This window comes from Chiloscyllium plagiosum, chromosome 9 (assembly GCF_004010195.1).
Source record: "Chiloscyllium plagiosum isolate BGI_BamShark_2017 chromosome 9, ASM401019v2, whole genome shotgun sequence".
NCBI classification, from domain to species: Eukaryota; Metazoa; Chordata; class Chondrichthyes; order Orectolobiformes; family Hemiscylliidae; genus Chiloscyllium; species Chiloscyllium plagiosum.
This window is the reverse complement of record NC_057718.1, coordinates 102,398,247-102,410,633: the sequence shown is the minus strand read 5'-3', so window position 1 is coordinate 102,410,633 and position 12,387 is coordinate 102,398,247. Positions and strand designations below refer to the sequence as shown.

Below are 12,387 nucleotides of genomic sequence, written 5' to 3'. Positions count from 1 at the left end.
CAGGAGAATCGGCATAAGCCCTTCTTCAGGAACCTGACTACCGTAAGGGACCACAGGATGTTCTGATGAAGTCCCCACAAACAATGATCCTCAGAAGTCACTGTCCTGATGAGAGTGTAGAAACATAGAAAATAGGTGTAGGAGCAGGCTGTTCGGCCCTTCAAGCCTACACCTAGCTGATCATGCAATCACATTATCCCACACCCGCCCTCTCCCCATATCCCTTAATCCCTTTAGCCGCAAGGGCCACATCCGGCTCCTTCTTGAATATATCTAACAAACTGACCCCAACAGCTTCCTGTGGGAGAGAATTCCATAGGCTCCCAATTCTCTGAAGAAGTTCTTCCTCATCTCAGTCCTGAATGGCTTACCCCTTCTTCTTTGACTATGACCCCTAGTTCTGCAATTCCTTAGCATCAGGAACATTCTTCATGCATCAGGCCTGTCAAGTTCCATCAGTATTTTATACATTTCTATACAATCCACCCTCATTCTTCTAAAGTCCAGTGAGTAGAAGCCCAATTGACTCAGTCTTTCTTCATATGTCACTCCTGCCATCCCGGGAATCAGTTTGGTGAACCATCTCTGGACCCCCTCAATAGAAAGAATGTCCTTCCTCAGACTAGGACACCAAAACTGCACACAATACTCAAGATATGGCCTCACCAATGCCCTGTTTAACTGCAGCAAGACATCTCTACTCCAATACTCAAATCCTCTCACTATGAAGGCCAGCATGCCATTAGCTTTCCTCACTGCCTGCCGCACCTGCATACCAACCTTCAGTGACTGTTCCACCATGACACCCAGCTCTCATTGCTTCTCACATTTCCCTAAACTGCCACCATTCAGATCACAGTCTCTCTTACTGTTTTTGCCAACAAAGTGGATGTAACTTCCCTTTTAATGTCGCTTTTACATTCTCCTTGTTAGTGAGATATAATTGTATGCAAAATCGTAACCACTTCTGTCCAACTGTTCTGGCCTTCGACAAATAATTGTACACTTGAGGGAGATCAATTGTTTTTTTTCCAGTTTGATGCGAATTGCCTGGTATTCCAAAGTAATAAAGTGTATTTTTAAAAAGTCGTGTAAAAAGAAAAATGTGATATTTCATTTTCTTCTGTGCATTGTCTAAGCATTTATTTTGCCTTCTATAAAATGTATAAAAAGTGGAAGATAATCATCGGTTCTTGATTTGCTGTCAGCGAGAATACATTAATGCCATTGGTCGTTAGCTTGCTTGATGATGTCACTGTTGCTGGGTTCCTGTAGATCCCCCTTAATTTAGCACCAGATTCAAACTGGCATCAGGATAGGGCAAATCTGTGACACAGATTGCATCTCTCCTCAGAGTGAGTGGCAAATAGAATAACGTTGTCTCTGATGGAAAAATCTGAACAATGGAAAACTACATAGATACAATATGCTCTGTTGTGGAGTCTATGTCAGTGTATATATGTAGGCTAATAAATTTATTTGAGCTAATCAAAGAAAAATGGATATTGATTTCAATGGAAGATATGTGTATATGATAAATGTGCATGTTAATAAGGCTTTGAAACCATTAAGATTACAAGGAGGAGAGGAAACCTTATAGAAGTTTATAAAATAATGAGAGGTATAGATGGTAGCTGTCTTTTCCCTAGGATGGGGGATTTCAAGACTCAAGGGCGCATTTTTAAGGTGAGAATAGTAAGATTTTAAAATAGGCATGGGGGCAAATTTTTTTACACAGGGGCTGGTTCTCTTGTGGAATGAACTTCCTGAGGGAAGTGGGGATGCAAGTAAAATTAAAACATCTAGAAGGCATTTGGATAAGTACATGAATAGGAAAGGTTTGGAGGGATATGGGCCAGGAGCAGGCAGGTGGGACTGCTTTAGTTTGGGGATAATGTTCAGCATAGATTAGTTGGACTGAAGGGTCTGTTTCCACCCTGTATGACTCTATGACTCTATTTGACAAGTCACTTAGATAGCAGGATAATGTGGACCCTCAGGAATGCAGTAGTTCAAGATGGCAGCTCACCACCACCTTCTTCAAGATAATTAGAATGGGCACTAAATGCTGACCCAGCAGCAATGCCCGTGAATAAATATAAACAAGAACTCAAACCTCACTATTGCATGTTGTGATAAATCTGGTGATCTGTATTAAAGTCTTGTCTCTCACATAATTCATGTGAAGGTTCATGAATTGATCAGTGTTTACGTTTTATTCTTTCATAGTATGTGGGCATTGCAAACAAGATCAATATTTGTTTCACATCCCTAATTACCCTTCAAACTGAGTTTTACTCAGTTGATCGGCGCCGGGTCCTCTACTTTTTGTCATTTACATAAAAGATTTGGATGCGAGCATAAGAGGTACAGTTAGTACGAAAGTGGAGTTGCAGGTAGACATTTAAGAGGCATTTGGATGGGTATATGAATAGAAAGGGTTTGGAGGGATATGGGCTGGGTGCTGGCAGGTGGGACTAGATTGAGTTGGGATATCTGGTCGGCATGGACAGGTTGGACCGAAGGGTCTGATTCCATGCTGTACATCTCTATGACTCTATGACTCTATGTTGATGACATCAGTTAAGAGTCACCCACATTGCTGTGGGTCTCGAGTCACTCGTTGGCCAGACCATGTGGAAACAGCAGATTTGCGTTCCTTCTCCAAAGGACATTAGTGAACTGGATGTTTTTGTTTTAACAATAATTGATGGAAGTTTCATGATTGCTATTGCTCAGATGAACCTTCTTTTACAAATGTTACCAATTAAATTTAAATTCCACCAGTTACCATGGTAGGATTTGAACCCCAATGCCATGAATGTTTGCCTGGGCCTCTGAGATACCAACCCCTTCCTAATCTAGACTCCAATCCTGCAATAAGTGATTGACTGTCCTACCACGATCTTAGGAGCAATTATGGGTGGGTATGAAATAAAACCTTGCCCCTGTGTTGCTTGCATCCCTAGAATAAAGAACACAAAGTGATTTTTTTTGCGTTATTATTGCAGGTGCCTCTGTGATTGATTGGTTGCTGTCATCTAACTTTGTCAGGAATCGGCGAGAGGGAATGATGCTGGCAGCAGCCCTTGTTTGTGATGGTTATGTTCAGCCAGCTGAAGAGAAGGCCAAATCAGCAGCTGAGCGCATCGCTGAAAACTGCTTTATTGATGACTCCAATGCATATTATTATTTCGTAAGAGCTCAGAAGATTTCTGTCTTTCATTCCATTATCTTGTTTTTGTGGTGTGTCTGAAATCAATGGTTCTGTTTGGATGAAAGACGAATGCCCTTTCTCTGCTTGGATTATGTACTACCTTGGATGGGGTGGGTGGGGGTTTAAAAGGGAGTCTTAACAGAAATGTTTGAAATCATTCATGCATCAACAATCTGTAACATGGGTTCTGTAACATCTTCACATATACAGGAATAGAAGGATACAGCCTGGAGGGACAGATCCTAGTCTCTTAGGCTTGTGCTGACATGTGAATAAAAATAAAATAGTACATGTGCAGGAGATCAGATAGACAAAGCATGCTGGAGAAACTCGACAGATCTGGTAGCATCTGTGGAGAGCTTTTCAAATTATCCATTCCCCTGCCTTATCCCCATTGCCTGTGCCTTGATATCATCACACCAACTGGAGCAAGTAGTTTTACTTTTCTCCATGGCAAGAAAAATGCTTGCAATTATCAGAGTATAGTTAAAATCTTTGTTGAATTTCCACAGGGTGAATAGTATTTTAGTCAGTTTGGAAATGTACACAAATTTGTTCACACACATCACTGAGATAAGTTGTTTTAGGGTCATAGAGTTGTACAGCATTGAAACATGCCCTTCAGCCCAACTCGTCCATGCCAACCAGATTTCCTAGATTGAGTTAGTCCCATTTGCCTGCATTTGGCCCATATCCCTTTAAACCTTTTCCTATCCATGTACCTGTCCACATGTATTTTAAATGTTGTAATTGTACCAGTCTACCACTTACCCTGGCAGATTATTCCTTCAGTGTGAAAAATGTTGCCCCTTTTGAATCTTGAGTAGGCCATTCAGCCCCTCAAGTCTGTTCCACTATTCAGTGAGATCATGGCTGATCTGTGACCTAACCCCGTATGGCTGCCCTTACCCCATCAGTCTCTCTGATTTAAAATTAACTGTTGACGTAGCATCAATAGCTGTTGGAAGAAGAGGTCCAAAATAGTCTAACAAAAACAGAAATTGTGGGAAAATCTCAGCAGCCTTGGCAGAATCTGGGAGAGAAAGCAGAAATCAGAAGAATTTTGAAGAAGGGTCGGTGGACCCAAAAAGTTTACATCGCTTTTGCTGTTTTTGTTTCTGATTTCCAGCATCTGCAGGTCTTTATTTTTTTTTTACAAAATTACCAATCACTTTTTGTGTGAAGAGGTGTTTCCTCATGTCAGTTCTGAATTTTAATGTTCAGGAATTCAGCTTGAAACGTCAGTTCTAGACACCTCTGCCCAACCAGCAGAAATAGTGGATTTCCATCGACCCTCTCTGTTTTTCTTCGTGTTTTGAAAACTTGAACCAAATCCTCCTTGAGCCTCCTAAATCTCAGGGAAAACAATCCTGGCTGAAGGGCTTGTGTGGTGCAGTGGTAGTGTCCCTACTTCTGAACTAGGAGCCCAGGTTTAAGTTCCACCTGTTTGAGAAGTTTGTAATAACATCCCCCGAGTGAATTGATTTAAAAGATCACTGACCCAGGTCTCCTTCTAGTGAATCTACACCACACTTGCTCCAAAGAGACACTCCTTTCTTCCTGTTGTTCACGGTACAATTCACAACAACTCCAGGTGAAGTCTCCAGGCATGTCTTCCAAAAGACAGGGTCTCTGACGGTGCAGAAGTCCTTCGACACTAGTCACTTTGAACACTGAAATGTTAGGAAATGTTAGCTGCCTCAGAAAAACATCCTGATGTGGTATCAGAGCAGATAAGAAGAGGCAGTTTAGCAGCAAAAAAAGGGCATTGCCCCCTACCCCCTTCTCCCCCCCTTTCTCTCTCTCCCTCCCCCTTCCAATCTCCATTCACTGGATCAGGCACTAAAGCCAATGATAAGTTTTCGCATGGTCAGCTAATTAATGAAGTTAGATCCAAGAGATTCAGGGAGAGCTTACAAATTGGCTACAAAATTGGCTTGAAAGTAGGAGAAGAAAGTGAGGGCTGCAGATGCTGGAGATCAGAGCTGAAAATGTGTTGCTGGAAAAGCACAGCAGGTCAGGCAGCATCCAGGCAACAGGAGAATCGACGTTTCGGGCATAAGCCCTTCTTCAGGAAACGTAGGAGACAGAGGGTGGTGGTGGAGGGTTGTTTCTCGGACTGGATGCCTGTGACCAGCATCCAGTCTTTTTCTTCATTCATTTGTGGGATGTGGGCACAGTTGCTGGGTCCAGCATTTATTGCCTGTTCCTAGTTGCCATTTGAGAAGGAGGGGTGAGCTGCCTTCTTGTACCACTGCAGTCCACCTGTTGTAGATAGATCCCCCAATACCCTTGGGGAGGCAATTCCAGGATTTTGATCAGCGACTGTGAAAGAACGGCAATATATTTCCAAGTCAAGATGGTGGGTGGCTTGGAAGGGAGCTTGTAGGTGGTGGTGTTTTTAGATGGAAGTGGTCGTGGGTTTGGAAGTTGCTATCTAAGGATCTTTGGTGAATTGCTGCAGTGCATCTTGTAGATAGTACACACTGCTGCTACTGAGTGCCAGTGGTGGAGGGAGTGGACGCTTGTGGATGTGGTGCCAATGAAGCAGCTGCTTTGTTCTGGATGGTGTTAAGCTTCTTGAATGTTGTTGGAACTCCATTCATCCAGGCAAGTGGGAATTATCCCATCACACTCCTGACTTGTGCATTTTAGATGATGGAGAGACAGGGGGAGTCCGGAGGTGAGTTACTTGCTACAGTATTCTTCGCCTCTGACCTGTTCTTTGGAGTCACTGTGTTTATGTGGTGAGTCCAGTTGAGTTACTGGAAACACCCAGAATATTGATTGTGGGTGGTTCAGTGATGGTGAGACCATTCAATATCATGGGGCGGTGGTTTGATTGTCTGTTATTGGTGATGGTCGCAGCGTGGTATATGTGTGACATAAATGTTACTTGCCACTTGTTAATCCAAACCTGGATATTGTCCAGATCTTGTTGCATTTGAAAATGGACTGCTTCAGTATCTGAGGAGTCAGGAATGATGTTGAATATGGTGCAATTATCAACGAACATCCCCACTTCTGAACTTATGATGGAGGGAAGGTCATTGGTGAAGCAGCTGAAGATGGTTGGGCCATGGATACTACCCAGAGATGTCCTTGAGCTGAGATGACTGACTTCCAACCACAACTATCTTCCTATGTGCTATGACACCAATCAGTGGAGAGTTTGTCCCCTGATACCCATTGACTCCAGTTTTACTCGGGCACATTCTCCCCGTGTCTGTGTGGGTTTCCTCCGGGTGCTCCGGTTTCCTCCCACAGTCCAAAGTTGTGCAAGTCAGGTGAGTTGGCCATGCTAAATTGCCCATAGTGTTAGCTGCATTAGTCAGAGAGAGGTGGGTTGCTCTTCGGAGGGTCGGTGAGGACTTGTTGGGCTGAAGTGCCTGTTTCCACACTGTTGGGAATCTAATCTAATCCTTGATGCCACACTGTCGAATGCAGCCTTGATGCCAAGGGCTGTCACTCTCACCTCAGCTGTGGAATTCAGCTCTTTTGCCCATACTTGAATGAAGGTGTAATGAGTCAGGAGCTGAGTGACCCTGGCAAAAGCCAAACTGGGCGTCACTGCATAGGTTATTGCTGAGCAGGTGCTGCTGGACAGCACTGTGGATGACACCTTCCAACACTTTTCTGTGATTCTGTGAGTATGACTGTGTCAGGCTGTTGCTTGACTAGCCTGTGAGACAGCTCTCTCAATTTTGGCTGTAGCTCACAATGTCAGTAAGGGTGCCCAGAAGGTTAGCTGAGTTTCTGAATTAATAATTTAGCAATAATACTACTAGGCCATTGCCTCCCCAGGAATCTCCTGATCCACAGGGATTGGTGCAGGGTTGGTAATTTATGTAAATGATTTGATTGTGAGGTTAGGAGGTGTGGTTGGTATGTTTCAGGATGACATTGAAGAAAGTATCTAAGATCACAGAGAGATCTTGATCAATTGGGCCAATGGGCTCAGGAGTGGCAGATGGAGTTTAATTTGGATAAATGTGAGATATTGCATTTTGGTAAAACAAACAAGAACAAGACTTATGTCCAGTCAATGGTAGGGCCAGGGTAGTGTTGTAGAAGACAGAGATCTAGGGGGTTCGGGCACATAGTTTTTTGAAATTTGTGTCACAGATAGACACGGTGGTTAAGAAGGCATTTAGCACACTTGCCCTCATTGCTCAGACCTTTTGAGTATAGGAGTTGGGACATCATGTTGAGGTTGTACAGGATGCTAATGAGGTCTCTTGTGAAGTACTGCATGCAGTTCTGGTCACCCTGTCATAGAAAGGATATTATTAAACTGGAGAGGGTTCAGAATAGATTTACCAGGATATGGCCGGGTGTGGAAGGTTTGAGTTACAAGGAGAGACTGGATAGGCTGGAAGTTTTTTCTCTGGAGCATAGGAGATTGAGGGGTGACATTATAGTGATTTTAAAAATCATGAGGGGCATAGATAAGGTAAATAGTAAAGGTCTTTTACCTCGGGTGGGGCTGTTCTAAACTAGGGGCATATTTTGAAGGTGAGAGGAGAAAGATTTAAAAGGGACCTGAGAATCAGCTTTTTGACACACACAGGGTGATTCGTATGTGGAACGAACTGCCAGAGGAAGTGGTAGATGCAGGTACCGTTCCAACAAGGATCTGTTTCTGTATCTGATGACTCAATAATCAGTTCCAGCTATACGCAGTTATGCTGCTCATACAACCAGCAAAAATAAGATGTGTCTCGACCAGTTCAGTGCAATTTGAATATTCCTTATGTTGGGAGGGTGTTTGTTGTGTCTCACTGCAGGCATTTCCTCCACCTTCCAGGCTGACAGCGGCTTTTTCAGTGAAGGAAGCTCAGGTGACGACGAAGACATTTTAAAAGAGGAGTTTCGAGGAGTCATTGTGAAACAGGGCTGTTTGCTGAAGCAGGTGAGTAAGACAGGACTTGGACCTGGGTCATTTGAGAGTCCAGGGGTGAAGAGACAGCAATACTGTTCTGTGGAATAAAAGTGTGAAACCATGAGATGAACAACAGTATTGTACCATAGTTGATTTGTTTTAGTGCAACTCTCTACTGCTACAAGTAGACACTAGCAAACTGTGTATGTATGTGTGTGTGTGTACCTGTCTGTGTGTGTGTGTGTACCTGTCTGTGTGTGCATGTGTGAGTGCCTATCTGTGAGAGTGTGAGTGTGTGTCTGGCAGAGGTGTGGGGGAGTGTGTGTGTTGTGTTTGTGCACCTGTGTGGGTGAGGGTAAGTTATATATATATATATATATATATATATATATACACACACACACGTGCATGCATTGCACTGGGAGTGATGGCAGGAAGAGTTTTGTCATCTTGTTTGTATGGGTTTGCTCTCAGCAGAATTGATCTATTTTCTGAAGCAGATTTTCTCCAGTTCTGAAGAAGAATCACTGGACCTAAAATGTTAACTCTGATTTCTCTCCACAGATGCTGTCAGACCTGCTGAGTTTTTCCTGCAATTTTCTTTCTGATCTATTAACACCTACCATTAACACCTATTCCACATTTCTATCACTTCTTTGCTACCTTTAGCTCCAGCCTTCCCTTTTGCACTGGCTCACCTTTCCCATCTATTCCACTTGCTCCTCCTTCGCCTTTTTTTAACCGTATCAAAGCTGCAACTTTCCCAATCCCCTTTGGATCTGAAGGAAAGTCTATCAGACTTGGATCGTTAACTGTGTTTGGGATTATGGTCAGTGTGGACATGATGACCCTAAGTGTTCACATTTGTTCAGGTGGAAGTTTTGGCTGAGGGTATTGATGCCATCATCTTTCCTCTCCAACAGGGTCACCGGAGGAAGAACTGGAAAGTCCGAAAGTTTGTTCTGCACGATGATCCTGCCTACCTGCATTACTACGACCCAGCAGCGGTACACAGTCCCCTGCAGACATTTCGCTGCACCTTCTGCTCCCCCACCAGTTCGGACGAAGCATGTACTAACCATCCTTTCCTGCTGCGTTCCATCAGCCTTTGTCCTTCTCTGAGCCTCCTCCTGGGCACTACTCCCACTGCTCCAATGCCTATCCCTTCCTGCAACCCCACCCTGACAACTTATCTGAAGGAACTGTGCCTGTGCACGGTTTGCGTCTTGCTCCCTTGAAATCAGGAGTGGGCCGTTCGGCCCTTCGAACCTGCTCTCTCCTCCACCATTCAATAAAAATGGTGTGTTAGTGTCTTTAATTCTTGTTTCTGCCAGCTGGAGATGGAAGGGTTTCCGCCCTGTTCCAGGTGGGTCACCGAGACTCATTCAGAGAAACAAAGTCTGTCCAGCCCGGCAGAAACTGCTCAGCTATTCCACGTTGGTACAGGCTTCAGCAGCTCACATGCTATCCTGAGCCTATTGGGCGGCACGGTGGCTCAGTAGTTAGCACTGTTGTCTCACAGCACCAGGGTCCTAGGTTCGATTCCCATCTCGGTTGACTGTCTGTGTGGAGTTTGCACATTCGCCCCACGTCTGCATGGGTTTCCTATGGGTGCTCCGGTTTCCTCCCACAGTCCAAAGATGTGCAGGTTAGGTAAATTGCCCATAGTGTTAGGTGCATTAGTCAGAGGGAAATGGGTCTGGGTGGGTTACTCTTCAGAGGGTCAGTGTGGACTTGTTGGGCCGAAGGGTCTATTTTCACACTGAAGGGAATCTATTCTAATCAATGCCACCAGGCCACGAGATACAAGCGATGGTAAAGCAGACAGATGTCGTTTTGGAGACATCACGCTCGAGTTCTTAGATCCCAGGACAGCCCAGAAGGTGGCCATTCTTCCATTGCGCCTGTGCCTACTCCTTGGTAGAATTGTTGCATCAATCCCACTTCCCCTAATCTCTGGGAAATCTTATCCTGTCAAGTACAGTATTTATCAAAATCCTTTCTGAATGTTTCCACTGAATCTCCTCCCACCATCCTTTCAATGCAGCTCATTCCAGAGCCTAATAACTTGCTGCATTTTTCTATCCTCATTGCATGCCTGGTTCTTTCAGCAATTGCATTAAATTGACATTTCACTGGTTACTAACCCTCCTCCTTATTTACTGTTGTGCCAATCTGACATGATCCATTAAGAGGCCAGTCCCAGGGGTGGAATGTATTGACTCTGTTTTCTATTCTGTTGCCTCCACAGGATGATCAGGACCAGCCTCTTGGTTCCATTCACTTGCGGAGTTGTGTAGTGACAGCGACTGATGGTCTTTCAGATGGTAAGTGTCCTTCTTTATCGGAAATAGGGGACCCTGATACCAGGTTACAAACCCACCAAGAAGAATGCCTATAAGTAATTTCCAAGCAGTAATCTGATTTAAGGCATCAACACCCCAATTTCTAAATTCTCCTCCTTGGTTTCAATCCCTCCCTGACCCTTTTAAATATCTGTAGCCCCCTCCAGTCCCTACAATCTGCCCTTATTCCATAAACTCCTCCCTCCCCTAAAATCTACCTTAATTCTGTAACCCCTTTAAGCCCCCTACACCCCTCCCGACCTCTGTAACCCCCTCCAGCCCCTACACTCCTTCTTATTTCTGTAACTTCCTGAAGCCCCTACACAATCTCTCTGACCTGATCCAGTCTTCATAGCCCTCCTAATCTATTTAAGGGGGGACTCAGTTGGATTATCAGCCATGATAAAATCGAATGGGGGAGCAGGCTTGAAAGGCCGAAAGGCCTACTCCTGCTCCTATTTTCGATGTTTCTATGTATTTTACCGAATTTGCTTGATGGAGGACACATTATTGCCAGTAAGGTCTTGATGATTTCTTTTTGATATAGGCCAGCAATCCTTTATCCAAAAATCTCAGAACAGCTGGCTTGTTGATAAGGGATACTTTCGGTGCTTGGGTCCATTATAGTCCGTTTGGACCCTTTGGTTAAAAAAACTCTGTTGAGCTAAAAGCAAAGTCTTTTCCAAAGGGCCTGAACTCAGTAGGTGCACTGCCGTGTTTATCTGTTTTGGGTTTTTGGATGTGGAGATAATGGTTTCGTGGTCTGTATCGAGTTTAATCACCAATTATTTCATGCCAAGAATTTTCTTTACAGGAAAGAAATCTGATGTTAAGGGGAATCTCTTTGAAATCATCACATCAGATGAAGTGCACTACCTGATCCAGGCTGCAACACGGGAAGAGCTCACTGAGTGGATAAAGGTTATTAAAAGTGTAGCAAGTACCGGGAAATAAAAATGGAGCCAAGCAAATACCACATTGTTGATTCTCCGGAACTTTAAAGACATTAACTAGCTCTCAAAATAAATAGTCAACTCTTTATTGCTGGCAGCAGTGATATAAACAACTAGATGTATACGCACAATGGCTAAAGCAGTGTCTTAGTAACTCATTACTAAATAAAAACCGAAAGATCTGTGGATGCTGTAAATCAGAGACAAAAATAGAAATTGCTGGAAAAGCTCAGTAGGTCTGGCAGCATCTGTGGAGAGAAACCAAAGTTAACGTTTCAGGTCCAGTGACCCTTCTTCAGTATCCTAAACAATAACTCTGAGCTTTTGCTTAGGTTATTGTTTAGGATACTGAAGAAGGGTCACTGGACCTGAAACGTTAACTTTGGTTTCTCTCCACAGATGCTGCCAGACCTACTGAGCTTTTCCAGCAATTTCTCTTATTGTCTCTTGGTAACTAGTGAATATTTCTCTAGCTGAAGAGAGACAATTACAGGCTGATTTTCACTTCCTTTTTATTGTATGCTTCATTCGTTTTTATTCTAAACTTTCTTTATTTGTGGCAAATATTAACAGTGTATTTATAGCGAGCGCTGCAATGATGTTGATATGTCGAGCATGCACCCTATGCTGGTGATATCGTGGAGAAATAATGTGAATGATACTAATCAATTGTCACTCTGTGATGCCTGCGGGAGATTGTTTTCATTGCAAAATTCAGTACAGAGCCTGGACTAGCATATGATGCAAATTTAAACTGATGGCACTCCTTACAAGTTTATTAATAAACCGTTACACTGAGAAGGCTTTGTTATTGGAGAATTAATAAACTCTTTATTTCATCAATTCCAATTGAAGTCCTTTCTTCCTTGTTTAGCAACTTAAAAGCGTCTCATGTTTCAATTTTCTCCAATATTACTTGCATTTATGTAGCGCCTTTAATGTAGTGGAACGACTAACAAAAACAAAGGAAGACAAGAAATAGAGTATGTG

General features: G+C 43.5%; 1 protein-coding gene across 1 annotated transcript in view; it reads left to right on the top strand.

The window, feature by feature from the left end:
* Positions 1–11,633, top strand: part of plek (pleckstrin) — a 45,719-nt gene extending 34,086 nt beyond the window's left edge. The window contains exons 5-9 of the mRNA XM_043696658.1: positions 3,012–3,196; positions 8,025–8,129; positions 9,023–9,106; positions 10,351–10,426; positions 11,259–11,633. Coding sequence (XP_043552593.1) covers positions 3,012–3,196; positions 8,025–8,129; positions 9,023–9,106; positions 10,351–10,426; positions 11,259–11,398 — 590 coding nt within the window. The 3' untranslated portion in view covers positions 11,399–11,633. The remainder of the gene's footprint in view (positions 1–3,011; positions 3,197–8,024; positions 8,130–9,022; positions 9,107–10,350; positions 10,427–11,258) is intronic.
* Positions 11,634–12,387: the final 754 nt, after the last annotated feature.